Source organism: Dunckerocampus dactyliophorus, chromosome 5 (genome assembly GCF_027744805.1).
Source record: "Dunckerocampus dactyliophorus isolate RoL2022-P2 chromosome 5, RoL_Ddac_1.1, whole genome shotgun sequence".
Lineage (NCBI taxonomy): Eukaryota > Metazoa > Chordata > Actinopteri > Syngnathiformes > Syngnathidae > Dunckerocampus > Dunckerocampus dactyliophorus.
This window is the reverse complement of record NC_072823.1, coordinates 30,889,310-30,907,747: the sequence shown is the minus strand read 5'-3', so window position 1 is coordinate 30,907,747 and position 18,438 is coordinate 30,889,310. Positions and strand designations below refer to the sequence as shown.

The window sequence follows — 18,438 nt, the reverse complement described above, 5'->3', positions numbered from 1 at the left end:
TGCCTTAATTCCTGGCAAACATGTCAGTTTTTATGTTTCCTCTTTGAAGATATTGTACGGTTTGTGCAAAACATGAAAGGGTGCCAATGATGGTGACCAGGGGTCTCGCTTCTCAAGCTCGCGTACGCACAAAACGGGGTTGACAAGCTGCATACGCCGTTTTGCACGCCAAGTATGGTCGCTATAACAACACAATTTGACGTGGGAATGTGTGCACCGATATGCACTTTTTGGAGACGTGGCAAAGAGGCCCACACATTTGAAGAGGTGAAGTGAAATCATCTTTTTGTCCTCTTTCTTCTTCCTCTCCTTTTTCTTCTCCTCCTTCTCCCTCTTTTATTCCCCTTCTCCTCCTTTTCTTTTTCTCCTTCCTCCCCTTTCTTTTCTTCTCGTTCTCTCCTCCATCTCCTCTTTCTTCTTCTATTGTTTCTTCTTCTTATTCTCCTGCATTCTTTTTTTGACTTCATCAGCAGCGCCATTCGATGTTTCGCCATCTTTGTTTTCAGTCTAAACATTCCAGTAATGCTTGTGACGTTCACCATCTAGGAGGCACGTTCAAGAGCCTCACACAGCCGCACTCACACCCTCACACATGTAATATTTCTCAAGCCACGGTGCCTGCTTGTCCTCCACAAGCTTCCCTGTTGCGGCGCATCCAAAATATTTTAGCTAGGAGTTGTTAAACACGCCTCAGGAATCGATACGGTGGACATGACGCCTCAGACCTTTGTGCACATTAGCAGCATGCGGCCCAGCCATGGATTGATGCTGCTGCTTTACGGGTGTGTGTGTGTGTGTGTGTGTGTGTGTGTGTGTGCGTGTGTGTGGGTATAATGGGCCTCTCAAGCGTCCAGTCACGCTCCGAGGAGGCGGGCCTCGACCCGTCTCCCGCTCGGCCTCTCGGCGTCCTCACAGGCGTTTACTGCGTGATGAAGATAATGGGACACGTCGTCATCATCATGGCGATGTTTAAGCGAGGGAGGCGTGAGGGAGTCCAAGCTCTTTTCATTGAACTAACCAAGTAGACGGGCCGCTGTCAGGGACACGCCCCCTTGCAGCGCCCCCCCACCAAAAAAAATCAGCAATCTTATGAATCGTCACTTCCCTCATATTTATTAATCACGTCACCGACGGTAGAAATAAGTGACCCCCTCCCAAATATTCTAGTTAGCATTTGTATGATATTTGCACTCTAGTATTTATTTTCATTATCATCATCTTCATCATTATTATTTCATATGATGATATTTATTCATCTTCGTAGTCGTAGTATACTTAGTATTACAGAATGTACAAGTAGAACAATATCATCATACAGTACGTGAGTATTTCTTCAAATAAAATATTATGAATGGGTATTTCCTCAAATGAAAATGTTCACAGCAAATTATTGGCTGAAAGAAAATCCTGTTGTAAAAGAAATGTTTGTAGCAAATGATCATTTCCTCAAATAAACTGTCACTGTTATTGTGAATGAGTAGTTTTTCAAATAAAACACTGAGTCGGTATTTCCTCAAATAAAAATGTTTACAGTAAATTATTATTTCCTCAAATAAAATACTTTTGTGAATGGGTATTTCCTCAAAGAAACTGTTATTGTGAATGAGTAGTTTTTCAAATAAAACACTGTGAATGGGTATTTCCTCAAATGAAAATGTTGATTGTAAATTATTATTTCCTCAAATAAAATACCATTGTGAATGGGTATTTCCTCAAATAAAATGTTATTGTGAATGAGTAGTTTTTCAAATAAAACACTGAGTCGGTATTTCCTCAAATAAAAATGTTTACAGTAAATTATTATTTCCTCAAATAAAATACTTTTGTGAATGGGTATTTCCTCAAATGAAAATGTTGATTGTAAATTATTATTTCCTCAAATAAAATTTTATTGTGAATGAGTAGTTTTTCAAATAAAACACTGTGAGTCGGTATTTCCTCAAATAAAAATGTTTACAGTAAATTATTATTTCCTCAAATAAAATGTTATTGTGAATGAGTAGTTTTTCAAATAAAACACTGAGTCGGTATTTCCTCAAATAAAAATGTTTACAGTAAATTATTATTTCCTCAAATAAAATACTTTTGTGAATGGGTATTTCCTCAAATAAAATACTGTGAATGGGTATATCCTCAAATAAAAATGTTTACAGCAACTGCTTATTTCCTCCAATAAAATAGTGAGAAATGGTATTTCCTGAAATAAAAGTGTTTGCAGCAAGTTATTGACCGAAATCAAGTGCTGATGTAAACGACTATTTGCTCAAGTACAAATGGAACAAGAGTCAACGTAATCCCATCCGAATGTTTCCAGCAAGTTCTTTCCCGTGTGGGTAGATGATGGTGTGCTTGGTAGTGCTTCTGGAAGAAATGTCACCCGTCTCAGTGCCAAAACAGGAACATGTGTCATTTGTAGAAATTGTATCATTACTTTGACACCAGCGGGGGGCTGCCACCGCCTCGGCAAGCCTAAACACACCCCCCATCCCCGATCGGGCCTTCTGACAGGACCGCCCCGTCCGCCCCGCCACCCCCACCATCTTCCCACCATCTGCTTTCACTGTCGTCCTCTAATTTGCTCAATTAAGGAGCTCCTTCATCTTCAGTTTACGCGCAGTTAATGCTGCACGTGAGTGTGTTTGTGTGTGTGCGTGCGCGCGCGTGCACGTATGTGGGTGTGTGTGACGGGTAGCAGGCTAGAAGGATGTTGAAGGAGGACATGAAGCACTGGACGGTTTAGACCCAAGTCAGTGGGAGTGTGCGGAGGTTATGTTAGGTCACGTATCATAGTACAGGCCATGCTATGATAGTCAAGGGTTATTTATTGCCATATGGACGTGTAAAAATAGCATTATTCCGTTTCAGAGACTGAACTTTTGCCACGATAACATTTAGAAATGTTATTTTATGTCATCATGTAGCACGGAGCTATTTCATGATCTAGTTTTGCTGTTGGTGAATTGCAAACTCCTGCAAGTTTGAGAACTAATTTGCAATTTTTTTGAAATATTTCATTCATTGTTTATGTATTGTAAATGCATTGGAATAATAATAACAACTCGGGGTGCAGCAGTACAGTTGGATATTTTTTCCATCCAAAAAGAAATGTCCATGCCTGTTTTAACTTGTATTTCACTGGAAGGACCGAGAGTTTTTCAATGCAAGGTATGTGGTGCAGCTACACCCGCCTCATTTTCTGCTCTGGAAACTGAGAACCATATCGAACAAAAGCAGCAGCTTGTCAAAATAATAATCAAATAAATAGTTGATAGATTCAATAATATTTCAATCAAACTGCGGAGCCTTCATTATTTCCTATTCCCTGCTAGTAAACATTACAATTATAAAATAAACCACAATTATCCGAATGACAATACAGCTGACGTCAAGGCAACACAACAGACTGAAGTCATGACTATGAATGCTCATACAAGAACATGGAAGTGGCGCTGGCTGTGCAAGGCCTTACTGGAAGCACACATTAAGGGCTTTGGGCGCACCTGCCAGTCAGCGAGTGACGTGTGGATGCACACTCCTGATCAAAATCTTAAAACCAGTTGGAAAATAGCTGGAATGATCATTTTGCACATTTGGATCTTAATGAGGTTCTAAGTAGAGCTACAATATGCAAAAACAAGAAGGGGGAGTGAGACAAAAAGCACTTTGAAAAAGTCATTGATTGAAAACAACAATTCAACTGAAATAGGCTGTTTATCAGCTGATCAAAAGTTTAAAAAGCCTATTTCAGTTGAATTGTTGTTTTCAATCAATGACTTTTTCAAAGTGCTTTTTGTCTCACTCCCCCTTCTTGTTTTTACATATTGTAGCTCTACTTAAACCCTCATTAAGATCCAAATGTGCAAAATGCTAATGCTAGCAATTTTTTAACTGGTCTTAAGATTTGGATCAGGAGTGTATTTTTATTTTTTATTTTCTCTTACTATATTGGGTAACAGGAGTGTAAAGGTGACCATAGAGATGTTAATTCATGTCTAGAGGTCTCTAATAATGTAAAAAAAAACATATTTAGAAGGTGGTAAACTGTCTCATATGTCTTATATTTTCTTATTGTGTGAGTCTATATTGTGTCGTATTTGTCTTATTTTCTCTTCTTATGTCTACCATATTGGGTAACAGGAGTGTAAAGGTGACTATAGGGGTGTTATTCCATGTCTAGAGGGCTCTAATCATGTTTAAATGTGTATTTAGAAGGCTGATTTCAGCCCTCAAATGTGAATATTTTTTAAAATTTCCCTCATCATCCATGAAAGCAGAACTATTATTTTTGTGTTTTAGGCAAAAGAAAATATTCACACGCATCAGCTTTGGACAGACGTGTTTGCCTCTTTTCTGCTATGTTGCCGAGCAAACCGCTAACTGCTTCATATTGATGTGGTCCATCTAGGGCAGGGATGTCCAAAGGGCGGCCTAAGGGCCATTTGTGGCCCATGGCTGGCTTTTATCGGCCCTCTGCACATTTTCAAAATACAATTAAACAAGAAAATGAACAAAAAAGAACAAGAAAAATAGAGGAAGATGAGTATGTTTTAGTATAACGCCGTCATATTGATGTAAAACATTGGAACATTGCAACAAAAAAAGCATCATGTCAAGATACTGTGAGGAAAAAGTAATCATTTTGACAATTTTCGCAATTTTCACAACAGAAAACAAATGAAGTTGCAATTTGGGGGGAAATTAGGCTTGGAAAATGTTCCATTCCCATAATATTTTGACTTTATTCCCATAGTACCACAAGAAAAAGAAAATGACAGGAAAACAGTTGAAATATTTGTAAAATTGAAAAACGACACCAAAACGTTTTACAAGCACAGCACCAACCTACTATGAGGAAAAAATACCAATTTTTCCGTGCTGATTTTTATGATAGAAAAGGGATAAAGTTGCAGTTTTGGGGGAAATGAGGTCAGGGAAGAGTTGTGATGTTGGCTTTTTGTGAGGGTTCACAGACTTCCTTTCAAGCGACGCAAACGTGACGAACGTGAGCGCAGCTTTCAGAAGTTTCTTGTCTTGGAAGTCAGCAGCGAAGACGGTCAAAGGTTTGAGCCAAACGTTTCGTAAGAATGTCAAATAAAGCCCTTTGAACCTTTGACGTCTTCATATCTTCATCAACATCGTGACGACAGCTCATTAAAAAAATCACACTTTTTTTTGTAAAAAATACGACTCCTTTGTAGTCTTTGACCTCAACCGTCCTTTGGAGTCGATGCTAATTTCGGGAGTTTGAGCTTAGAAGGCTTGCTTAAGTTCTTATAATTACAACATTCCGCCACAGGCGGGGTCAGAGGTGCCCCCACAGTGGGTAAAATCAAGTGTTGGCCAACCCTGAATGTTTTTGGCTTTGTGTGGCGTTAAATAACCTCGGGGCTGTTTGTTTCCTTGGGAAAGTAATTACATGAGCGCCGACTGCTAGCGCCTCTTCAAGCGCATGTGAATATTTGGGGTCATTGCGGTGTCACAGCAATCTGTGTCGGCTGAATAGAAGCAGCGTCGCACCCGCCGCCTCCTCAATGCGCTGCAAGTGCGGCGTGCTCTTCAGGTGAGAAGAGGTGCGTTTGATTGGCCTGCCGCTCGCTTGCGCGTGACGCTCGGAGACTTGTGAGGACGCTGTCACGCGTCGGACGCCTCCTGGCAGCCTTGGACTGACGCTGCAAGGTCACCCGGCGGGATTGATGTCGCCGCTCGCTAGCTGCTCTTCTCCTTCATGTTCTGAAAGCAAAGAAACGCCACAAAGGCCTTCTAGAACATGCTAGGTTTGCCTGTTAGGTCACTTACATGGCTGGATTTGTTTCTACCTGCTCGCCTTCTTCTTCTGGTGCTCAGCAGGCAAGATGACAGCTTGGAAAATGATGATTGCTTTTCCCGTATTTCTACAGCACAACTTGACCTGGAATGTTCTTCCGTCCTTGACCTACAGCAGGGCTCCGCAAGCTTGCCCTACGTAGCTCCATACAAGCTTCCATCCTAAGCCATGAGGCCTTGGTCCCTCAGTCAAGGTTCCTCCCTTGGCTTGGAATGACTTCCTTGTCTTAGAGAAGTTTCCTGCTGGCCTCGCTGGACTAGAAAAGCCCTCGTAGCTTCACAGAATGTTCCATCCTTAGCGGAGTGTGGTCTTTGTCCCTCAATGAAGGTTCCTCTGTCTCCTGATGATTCCTTGACATTCTTTCCTCTTTCGTGACTCCTCTGGTGGATTGTAACAACTCCTACTGTGAGCTTCTTCCTGGTGGTCCATGATGATGTTCTTGTCCACAGCAATGGTACAGCAGCAGCATGAAGGTGGTGTGCGTGTGGTTGGCCGACAGACTGGACCTGCAGCTCCACCTCTACCAGCTGAAGACCCTCATCAAGATCGTCAAGGTAAGCAAAGGAGACGCCAATCAGGCGTCCTTCCTTCGTTGAACCTCCGCGTCTCCCTCCGCAGAAGACCTACAGAGACTTCCGCCTGCAGGGCGTCCTGGACGGGACCCTCAACAACAAGAGTTACGAGACCGTCTTCAACCGCCTGTCGGTGGAGGAGGCCACCATGGCCGTCAAGGCGGGCGAGGGCCTGCAGGGCGTCAGCATGCGGGACAGCGACGAGGATGACGACTGAAAACGCCGCTCGTCTGTCCCAGCCCCCGTCATCGTCATCCTCATCATCACGTCTTCAACAGACCCTCTCACTCAGGTGACCTCCATCCTGCTACAAGCTTAGCTAACGCAGCCATGCGGCTTTAGGGCGCCTTATGCTAACGCTAGCAAGCCAAACGACAACGTTATAAAAATGGCTTGTTTGGTAGTTTCTCTTTAATGACGTTATTGGATGGCACAAGGCATTATGGGATGCCAAGAGCAGCATCCGTAAATGACATCGGTGGCGCCCTTCGATGGTCATTCTTTCTTGTTTTGATGTTTTGCCTGCGTGCCCGCGGAATAGCATCCTTTTTCAAAAGCATTTGTAGCCAAACGCGTCTCTCCTCCTCTGCACTTGCTTTGTCCATCGTCCCTTGTCTTAACCCTTACGAGAAGGAAGTCCAAATATTATGGGAAGCGTTATGGAAAAAAAATGATGAGGACAGTTGAAATATTTGTCAAATTTAAAAACGACAACCAAAAATGATACTAGCATAACTATGAGGGGGGAAAAAAACATTTTTGACCATTTCTGCAATCATTTTCACAATAGAAAAGAAATAAAGTTGGGCAAAAGTTGTGAGATTACGAGCACAAAGCCAAAATATTATGAGAAGTGAAAAAAATGACGGGAGGACTGTTGAAATATATGTCAAATTTGAAAAACAACAAAAACATTTTTTACAAGCATAACATCAATATGCCGTAGGGGAAAAAAAATGATTTGGACAATTTCTGCTCTTTTGGAAAGGAAAACAAACTTACAGTATCACTCGGATAGTGTGAACATCCAGCAGCAGCCCGACATTTTGGCATGACTGCTCTTTTGATGACAAATATTTTGAACCAAGTCCACCATCTACCTCGAGAAGAGTTTGTTTACTCTGCTTCAGCTGAGACGTTTCACCCTGATGACGTCTGGAAACGAGCGCTAGCTCATCGTCATGACTGGCGCCAAATGTGTCATTTTTGCGATTTTACCGTTTGCGTTCAAAAATCAAACAATGTAGAACATAATTACACACAATGTATAACATATTAAAGCTAAGCCGATTAATCATGTCCGGGACCCTTTATTGATTGCCCCCCCCCCCCGCCCCTTTGCAGCACAGTACAGCCTACAACTGTGTCGGTTACATTTTAACGTTGACCACTCAGACGTGTTCTAAAAGGTGGCCCCATAAAGACGAGGCCCACTAAATAGTCCAAAGGTCCAATCCGTGGTTCTGCTGTAGATCCTGTTCTTCATGGCGTTCTAGAAAGATCTACAGATGGTCCTGTGTGGTCTTGGACCACCATGATGACTCCTTTGGACCCCCTGCTGACTGTGTTGACATCACAAAAAGACTTTTTGGACATTTTGGGAGGATTCCACCAGGAGTCCATCTGTCAGTCCAGGCTGACGAGAGGCTGGGAGACGCCCCCTTGTGGACGTGCACATGTTTCATTAGCAACGTCTGTCACTTTCTTTTTGTGTTAGTGTGCGTGGAGCAGAATCTTCTAGAAACAAACTTCAGTCATTGTGTCCCACTCATGGTTCTGGACCCGCTTTCACCTTCAAGCCCAGTGAGCCGTTTCTACTTCATGTGACAAGTGTCTCCTTTTTTTTTTTTTAAATCATTGCTTCTCAAAGCTTTCAGTGGCCCAGTTTGGCCCCACCCGCTGGCCAGTACCAGGCGGGTACTGGTCGGGGACCCTACGCTAGAGGATCTTTGGTGTTTTGGGCGGGTCGCTGACAACAAGTCGAAATGACGTTGAAATATTTCATGCAATTTTCTCATTCAATTATGATTGATACAAAAAAAGAATAGTTCCTTTCCGTTCCATTCCTCCTCTAAATATTGTACATTGAAATACATTTTGCACGTGCAAATGTGTTTAAAAAGGGGTTTTGAAGGCTATTTTTAGCTTTAAAAAAAATGCCCATTTTGGCCTCCATAAAAGTGGGTCACCATGGGAAAATGTGGGAGGCGAGCCCCCGGTATAGAGGATCTTTGGCTTTTGCAGCCAGTCTCAGGTTGTAAATGCCTTCAGCCTGGGAAGCACATTTTCCAGCTGTCATCAAGAAGCGACCCGCTTTTTCAAAAAAATCCAAACTCCAGTTGCAACAATTCATCCATGGTTCATCGATTCTTTTTTTTCCTCCTCTGATTTCAGCCCCCACAGGGGAGGGGGGGGGGGGTGTTTGTACATTCCTTTCATCTTCCAAGAAAGCAGCGCTATCATGTTGGTGTTTTAGCAAAACTAAATATTCACACACGTCAGCTTTGAGGCTGGAAAACAATGACGGATATTTTTGCCACTTTTGCGCCCAAACCATTAACGGTTTGTGTTTGCTTTTTATTGATGTGGTCCGCGGGTGTCCAAAGGGCGGCCCGGGGGCCCTTTGCGGCCTGCTTTTCATCGGCACATTTTCAAAATACCAATAAACAAGAAAACTTACAAAATCAACAAGAAAAATGGAGAAACAGGAGTAAGTCTTTTTTTTTTTTGTAAAGTAGAAATATTGGAATAAAGTCATAATATTGATATTAAAAAATGTAACATGACAATAAGATAACATTTACAAGCATAATGTCTATCTACTAGGAGGAAAAAATATTTTGAGGATTTTGGCAATAATTTCCACAAGAAAAAATAAATAAAGTTGCAATTTTGAGGGAAATTAGGTTGGGGAAGAGTTGTGATGTTCCGAGAATAAAGCCAAAATACGATGGGAGGTGTTGTGACAAGAAGACGGTTGAAAAACGACAGCGAAAAAATGTACACGCATAACGTCAGTATAATGTGGGGGGGGGGGGATTAATTTGGACAATTTATGCAATCATTTCCACAATACAAAAAGAAATAAAGTTGCAGTTTGGGGGGGGTTAGATTGGGAAAAAGTTGTGATGTTACGAGAATAATAATTAAAAAAAAAAGACAACTTACATACTGTAGTTTTAAAATTGTAAAACGACAGCAAAAAAATGTTCCAAGCATAGTGTGAGTCCGCTATGAGGTAGAAAACATTTATTTTGACAAGTCCCGCATTCATTTTCACAAGAGAAAAGAAATAAAGTTGCATTTTGGGGGAAATTGGGTTGGGAAAAAGTTGTGATGCTAGCAAAGTATTCTTTTAAATATGAATGCACACAACGACTCGTACACGTGCAGTTATTCATGCATTTCATGAAGGAAATGCAAGGAGGAAGATGACTAAAATATTGGGCAATTTCAACGTTATTAGAACAATTATTATAAAATTAGAATCAAATGAATAAAAAGAGTCAGACGTGGATTGTGTGTTCCATATTTTCATGTCATTTCTCATTCGCCGTCTGCGACCCACTTCTGGCTCCCGACCCACCAGTTGAGGTTCCCTGCTGTGTTTTCATCGCTGACTTTGACGGAAATTTGTTGAAGTGAAAGTGAAACTTTGTCGTTCATAGAAAAAGACGAATTTGCTCCACTTGTGAACTTTGTAGAAAAACAAAAACAAGAAAAAAACATTTGAGTTGAAAAGGTTCTGTTCTGGTGTGTTCTCCGTGACACGTGGTGCCTTTTTGTGTGCGTAAAGTTGTTGTTTCATCACAGCTGAAGTTCTGCATGTCAGGGCCCGGTACCGGAAGACAAACGTGCGCATGTGTTTCTTTTCTTTCAACACACACATTCTACTCTGGACCAACGGGATTAAAGGTTCTGGTTCTTGTTTTTTTTTTATGTGTCTCGGTGGTTCTGTGTCCTGTTTTCGAGGTCCACTTGTGGAGAACCCGTGGAGAATGGTTGTTTTAGTTCTGTATTCTGCTTCTGAAGGTGTCCAATAAAATGACGTCAGCAAAACACGAATTTGTGGTTCAGTAAAAAAACCAAAAACAAAAGTGTCAATAAAATGAATGCAATTATTGAGTGTAAGGAGAGAATGACAGATGAAACAAGACAAACGATGTGTCATTCTTAAGATAGCCAAGCAGAGGAAATGAATGACGTTGATTCGCCAATATTCGAATATCATCAACAGAAGCGTTTTCATGTTTTTTTTATGACAGCAGCAGATGTTTCCATGTTATGTCTTACTTAAATACATTTTCTTAGTATTCATGAAGTCCTCGGTGTTCGGTCAGGCCCCAAATGGGAGGTCTGGCTGCGCGTGACCCGCTTTAGGATTCCGATGACGTCACGCGGAGCCTGAAGGAGACCCGATGCCGGCAGAGTCCAAGCCCCGCCCCCTCGCCGTCCTCCTCCTGGTGCCGGTGCAACAGGCCCACCAGGAGTCAGTCATTGACTGACAGGAGGACCGCAACGATCCACTTTGGTTCCGCTCGCGGGGTCTCGGCTCTCCGCACGCCGCCATCGAGCGCGGCGGTCGCCCGGAACCGGCGTCAATCAGCGGGGCGGAGGGAGGGCGGGGGGTGTCTCGCTGAGGAGCGACACCGACCCGGCTCGGATCCCCTCCGGTGCTCGCCCCCCTTTTCCCTTTTTTTTTTGGCGCCAAACGAATGGAGGCGCGGCGCGACGCGGGCCTGCTGGGCGCGCCCCCGGCCGCAGGGGGCCAGGCCGCGGCCTCGCTCGGTCCCGCCAAGTCTCTGGCGTTCTCCATCGACCGGATCATGGCCCAGACGCCCGAACCCAAGTCCATCCCGCTGCCGGGCTGGTTCCGCTCGGCACCGGTGGGCCTCCCCGACGTGTGCCCGTCCTCGCTTCACTGCATGATCCCGCTGGTGCCGCTCGGCTACGACCCGGCCCACCACCGTCTCGGGCTCGCCGGCTTGGACTCTGCTCACCTGGACGCGCCGGTGGACTTGTTGGGCTTTGGGCTGAACTACGCGAACCAGCAGCAGCAGCAGCAGGAGGAGCCCGCCCAGAACCACACGGACGGCCAGTACAAACTGTTCCGTCCGCGCGTTGTGACCCAGTCGTCCTTCCCGTCCAGAGGTACCGTGTGCTACCTGAACTGTGGCGGCGACGCCGGCTCGTGCTCGCCGGCCGCGGGCCTCCTCAACCTGCACCCCATGGCCTCCTACCTGCTGGGGGCCAGACACGGCAGAACCCTGCTGGACGAGCGCGGCAAGGCGGGCCTTCAGAACCCGGCCGAGCGCTACCACCACCACCAGGTCGGCCAGAACCACATCCAGAACTTGATCAAGGAGCGGGACTTCACGGACAAGATGCTCAAGAACTCCTCGGCGGCCTCGGCGGTTCGTCTCGGAGGTTCTGGATGCGCTGGACACAAACCCAAAGTCTTCACCTGCGAGGTTTGCGGAAAGGTGAGCGGAAAATCCACATTTCAAATCTACAAAATACTACCACGCTTACTGCGTGGATTGTGTATTTACTCTACGCTTTTACTGCAATAAATGACGACAGGATTTATACTTTACTGCAAAAATGTACTGCATGATTTATAGATTTACTGCAAAAAAATACTGCATGATTTATACTTTACTGCAAAAAATTACTGCATGATTTATACTTTACTGCAAAAATGTACTGCATGATTTATAGATTTACTGCAAAAAATTACTGCATGATTTATACTTTACTGCAAAAAATTACTGCATGATTTATGGATTTACTGCAAAAAATTACTGCATGATTTATACTTTACTGCAAAAAATTACTGCATGATTTATGGATTTACTGCAAAAAATTACTGCATGATTTATAGATTTACTGCAAAAATGTACTGCATGATTTATGGATTTACTGCAAAAAATTACTGCATGATTTATACTTTACTGCAAAAAATTACTGCATGATATAGATTTACTGCACTAAATTACTGCATATGTATGCCTATTGTGTGTATTTAATTTTATCGGTTAAAATGAACCTTTATGTATTTAAAGAACTGTTACATTTCACTTTTTAGCCAACTTAACGCGTGACTTGGAATCATAGAACTACTTAAGGTAAATGTATTCTTTGGAGTGTTTTCTGTAGTTTGCTGTTATTTGAAGGACGAATATTTCTCGTAGAGCTTTTTTTCAGTTTTCATGTAAAACGCATGAAGCCGTCATTAAAAAAAATAAAATAAACGGCACATTTACTGTCTGCAAATGTTATTGTATTTTAAAATGAATATTGTCTTCTGAAGTGTCTTTCGAATTGAGTGAAGGAAGTTATTCGAGTCATTTCTTTTTCAAGTGTATACTGTAGTTTGGGGGTTTGGGCTTATTTTTTTCATGAGGCGTTCAATGACATTTCAAAGTGTTGGATTTGATGACAACAATTTTTGTCTTCATCGAATATTGCAATAATCTTTTTTTTTTTCTTCTTTTAACTGTGTGCAGGTGTTCAACGCGCACTACAACCTCACGCGCCACATGCCCGTGCACACGGGCGCGCGACCGTTCGTGTGCAAAGTTTGCGGCAAAGGTTTCCGCCAGGCGAGCACCTTGTGCCGACACAAGATCATCCACACTCAGGTAACGCACGAAATAAATTCGTATTTTATCTCCGCCTTGCACCAATGGCCGTCCATAAAGAAACCATCGTGACATGCACGCGCACACTTGGCATTTCCTGCAAACTGTCTCTCGGTTTTCCTCCGAAAATGTGCATTTCTGTTGCTTTGCTGTCATCGCAAATGACAATAACACACGTGGCACTTAGAATAATAATTATTATTTTGATAATAAAAATAAGAATGTTGCTTTTGCAGGAAAAACCTCACAAGTGCAACCAGTGCGGCAAAGCCTTCAACCGCAGCTCGACGCTCAACACGCACACGCGCATACACGCGGGCTACAAGCCGTTCGTCTGCGAGTTCTGTGGCAAAGGATTCCACCAGAAAGGTAAGGGGGGGGGGGGTCTGCAAACGATAATGCGCTCATCGTTTTCATTGACCGCACGCGCATTCAAAGTCCTCACAAAACATCCGGGGTTAAAGCATGCCATGCCAGTATGAATCACGTGTTTTAACATGTATTGTGGTGCCCAACGCGGAAGCGTAAGTGCTTTCACATTTCTTTCTATTTTAAAGGAGAAACTTCCGTGATTATGCATAACACAAATAATATTTTGAAGTGGAAAATATTATTCAGGCTTTTTCATTTATTTAGTCCCCTCTGCAGTCTAAATGATCATTTAAGCATTATAAGAAAATAATATTCGATTTTTTAATATTTTCTTTAAAAAAACATTTTCACTAAATATAAGTATTTTTTTATTTTAAACATCTAATAAAAGTGAATTGTTCAGAGAAACTTACATTTCTTTGAGAAAAGAAGCGCTTCTTGGTTTCTATTTTTTTTTTCTTTTTCACGTATTTCTACAAGTCGTGTCAAGTGAGGCTGTTTGGTGCCCCACAGCGCCCCCTACAGTGAAAAAGTGTAATTGAACAGTTATTACACAGAATAATGAGTGCGCACAGTAATCCCCTGCCACTTTGCGCTTGGCCCTATCACAGTGTTTCAGAAATATACTAATCAATAAACCATTGCTGTTTTGTGGTTCAGTACAGCCTGTTATTAGGCAAAAATGTGCACCTTTCAGTAAATTACCTAAATTAAGCATTAAAAATGGCTAGATGAAGTCAAATACAATTATAAGGCATTCAAACGACATATTCAAAGACGTTGTGATGATATGTAATATTCTACACTGGTGTCAATGTTACACTGATGAGACAATAGCCAATGAAGGAGTTGCCAATGCTAACATGTGTGGGTCTATATTGTGTCCTATTACCCACTATATTGGGTAATAGGAGTGTAAAGGTGACTATAGGGGTGTTATTTCGTATCTAGAGGGCTCTAATAATGCTAAAAAACATATTTCAAAGATCATAAATAGGTTTTCTAGGCTTAATGTGTTATTTTCTCTTCTTATGGCTACTGTATTGGGTAGTGTAAAGCTGACTATAGGGGTGTTACGTCGTGCCTAGAGGGCTCTAATAAGTTAAAAACCATATTTCAACGATCGTAAATAGGTTTTCTAGGCTTAATGTGTTTTATTTTCTCTTATGTCTACTACAGTATATTGGCTAATAGGAGTGTAAAGGTGACCATGGGGGTGTTATTTTATGTCTCGAGGGCTCTAATAATGTTATAAACCATATTTCAAAGATCGTAAAGAGGTTTTCTAGGCTTAATGTGTCTTATTTTCTCTTCTTATGTCTACTATATTGGGTAAAAGGAGTGTAAAGGCCACTATAGGGGTGTTCTTTCATGTCTAGAAGGCTCTAATAATGTTAAAACCCGAATTCAGAAGGTTGTGAACAGGTGTTTTTTTATGCTCTCACTACCAAAATATTCCATTTATAAATAAGGAATCCTACTTTGCGTAAATTCAATTATCACAATCAGGTCAGGAACCAGTGAAGCGCCATAAACGAGGGGTTACTGTATTAGTATTATTATTTTTACTATTATTATGTTGAGAAATGTAATTTACTGCAACAGTTGTGCCGCATGAGGATGAGTGTCCAGGCTGGTCCACCAATGTTAGCCCATTAAAGCAGGTGGGCCACTGTTGCCATGATAACGATAAACAGATGCCATTCTCGTCACTACACGCTAGTGTAGCATCCGCATGACTGAGCTGCTACTTTAGTGGAGTGGAAGCAGCATCAGAAAACTTTCTTTGCAGTCACACAAGTGTAAAAAGAAGTGAAGTGTCACAGAATAGAGACAGAGAACAAAGAAAAAGCAAAGTACACAAGCAGAAAGGCATATTTCTCCCTCAAAGTTTTGTTGGCATCCAACTTTGGTTTTGGTGCTGTGCTGCTGTGTTGTGTGTCTGACGTGTGGCGCCCCACTGTGGCCGCACAGGGAACTACAAGAACCACAAGCTGACGCACAGCGGCGAGAAGCAGTTCAAGTGCTCCATCTGCAGCAAGGCCTTCCACCAGGTGTACAACCTCACCTTCCACATGCACACGCACAACGACAAGAAGCCCTTCACCTGCCCCACCTGCGGCAAGGGCTTCTGCAGGAACTTTGACCTCAAGAAGCACGTCAGGAAGCTGCACGACCCCGCCGGGGGGCAGTCGTCGCCGCCGCAGGCCTGAGACGCGCTAGGAAAACCTTTTCCACCAAGTAGTATTTATTCATGTTGTTTGTCCTCCGAAAAGACTCAAGTGACTTTTTGATGAAGGAACTTCTTGGAGGACCAGAAGTTGATGACACACCGCTGCCCCATGTGGAAAGAAGTAGTATTACATGCAATCAAGGACTGTCACAATAATAATATAAATACAATTATTTAAGAATATACTTGATTGGTGACACACTGCTGCCCCCAGTGGAGAGAAGTAGTATTACATGCAATCATGGACTTAAAAATATAAACGCAATCATTCGATGATATGACACACTGCTGCCCCCTGTGGAAAGTAGTAGTATTACATACAAAATGGACTATCCTATAATAATAATTACTATTATTATTATTACCTTCTCATTGATGACGCACTACTTCCTTTTTGTTCTTGATAATCAGCACTGTCTCTTTAAATGGACACCGCCTACTTCCTGGCCATAGCAGCTTGTTAGCCGTAAAGTCCACCCCTAACCCTTGACCTTGGACAAAAGAAGGTCTCTTCCTCACCCTGCTGACCCCCTCAGGACTGATCTCTCCATGACCTCTGACCCCTTAACGATGGGTAATGATCGATCAGATTGAGTTGTTGTTTGCTATTTTTGTTGAATGAAATAAATGTCATTGCTGACCTTCTGTCATTGTTTTCAGGATTTGTTGTTGTTGGGGTTTTTTTTAACTCCTAAAACTGGCAGCCAGCGGTACGCAAGAGTTAGACTCCGGCATCGTGTTTACTGCATACATTTAGACACACGTCCAATCTAACGACAACCAATGCAAGTAGTCTTTTCCTCTTCAGACTGAATCAACAGCGCCTCTGCTGGTTGCAACCAAGTACTGCACTCTATTTGGACCCACATTACTACAAGACTCAATTCTAAAAGGTTAGATGTATTTCAAGGAAAAAAGTGGATCTCAGCTTTGTCAGATATGTGAAAAAGCATATTATTATCAACATCCCTCTTTTTTCACCCATTTTTGCTGTTTTTTCCCAAATATTTGACTTTCTTCTTAATCTTCTGAATTTTTTCTTCTTGTAATATCATGACTTTATTCCCATAATATTATAACTTTTTCCCCCAACCCAATTTTCCAAAAATTATGACTTTATTTTGTTTTGTTTGTTTCTTTTTCAAAAAAAAAAAAATCTTTAGCATTTCAACACTATGCTACTAAAATGCCATTTTTTGGTCAGTGTTACAAGATTGTTCTCATAAAATTGCTGCTTTTTTGCTTCTTTAAATATGACTTTTTTTCTTTTAATATTTTGACTTTATTTTCATAAAATTGCAACTATTTTTTTCATTTTGCTGTTTTTTTTTTTAAACAAGTATTTTAAACTTTGTTCTGGGACATTTTCTTCTCATAATGATGACCTTTATTCCCATAATGGGGTGGCAGTGGCACAGGAGGTAGAGCAGCTTGTCCAGAAACGAGAAGGTTGGTTTCGATCCTCGCTCCCTCCACTCAGCATAAAATCTAAGCCTTCATTCTTTTCGCTTTATAACTCTTTTCATAACTTACTTTTCCAAAAATGACAACATTAGTTGTTGTTTTCTTTGTCTTTTCATAACATTACGACTTTTTTCAAAAGTTTTTTTTCTTTAATATTTCAACTTTACGTGACTAAAATGATGTTTTTCCTCGTACTGTTACGAGGTTATTCTCGTAAAATGACGACTTTTTCTCTTAAAATTACAACTCTTACTATGTGGACTTTATTGCTGCAAAATTACTGCTGAATTGGTTAAGTTATATTTTTACAACATGCCGTGGGCCAATTTGTGTTGGCCTGACTGGAGGGTTTGGGGCCAGATTGACTGTGGAAGCAAGCGCTGACGTAGCCAAACAAACGTATTTTAGAAACCCACTTATGTTAAATGATGTGTGTTTTGCCTGAAAAAACCCCGGCTATTTTTGTAGAAAAACAGTAATAATTGATAAGATAGAATTATATTGGCAAAAAATCCACACATTTTCTGATGAACGCTAAATCACTGTTATGTTTTATGAGTGTAGCCAGGTTCAAATAAGTCATATGATGACATATTTACTTTAAATTGCCAATGTTTCCCAGGTTGCACTTGTTAAGACAAATGTGCCCTGTGATTGGCTGGCCACCAGTCCAGGGTGTGCCCCGCCTGTCGCCCGAAGTCAGCTGGGATAGGCATAGTCAGCATGCCCCCGCGACCCTAAAGGGGAGACGCGGCATAGAAGATGGATGGATAGATATTTAAGTGATGATATATAAGTTTGCCTCAGGAATATTCCAAACCTCGTCAGGAAAACTTTTAACTTTAACATTCAATGTATTGCTTCAGTCGTATGAATCATGCTTAGCATATAGACACTCCAAATAATATAATGCAATCAATCAGTACGTTTACCTCCAGGTGTTTGTGTGTAAGTGCTGCAAAGGGTTTGTTTGGCGCATCAACATTTGCTTTCAAACCTGCTGAATAATAATGAACAATGTATGTAGTCGATGTATATTTACAAATAGTGGTAGGTGAAGTGGAAATTGCATGGTTGTAATGTTACATTATTGAGGTATGGTGATGATAAAATGAAGCTTGGTCTTTTCATCCTGGCTATTGGGGGGGGGGAAACAATGGTTTTATTGAGTGGTTCTGATATGAAGTGCCAAATGATTTGCAGTGGAAGTCATCATTGATGTGCTGTTTGCAAAATACACGGATTATATGCAAGAAGCAGGCTATAGATATGGCGGTGTAACCGAACTTTACATTTTGGTTCCCTTGACAGCTTTTTATTCAGCGGTCT

The 18,438-nt window shown here is 41.9% G+C and overlaps 2 protein-coding genes across 5 annotated transcripts in view; both read left to right on the top strand.

Moving 5' to 3' along the window:
• The window catches only part of cadps2 (Ca++-dependent secretion activator 2), a 182,381-nt gene extending 171,789 nt beyond the window's left edge, over positions 1–10,592 (top strand). For 2 of the 4 annotated variants that reach the window (XM_054776309.1, XM_054776308.1), the window contains 2 exons: positions 6,274–6,378; positions 6,443–10,592. In XM_054776309.1, the coding sequence (XP_054632284.1) occupies positions 6,274–6,378; positions 6,443–6,613 (276 nt within the window). In that variant the 3' untranslated portion in view covers positions 6,614–10,592. The remainder of the gene's footprint in view (positions 1–6,273; positions 6,379–6,442) is intronic. The other 2 variants (XM_054776312.1, XM_054776311.1) reach the window with 1 other exon arrangement.
• A 198-nt stretch (positions 10,593–10,790) lies between these two features.
• On the top strand, positions 10,791–16,556 carry fezf1 (FEZ family zinc finger 1). The gene is made up of 4 exons (XM_054776343.1): positions 10,791–11,879; positions 12,906–13,040; positions 13,277–13,409; positions 15,387–16,556. The coding sequence occupies exons 1-4, from the start codon at positions 11,112–11,114 to the stop codon at positions 15,623–15,625; spliced, it is 1,275 nt and encodes a 424-aa protein (XP_054632318.1). The 5' UTR covers positions 10,791–11,111; the 3' UTR covers positions 15,626–16,556.
• Positions 16,557–18,438: the final 1,882 nt, after the last annotated feature.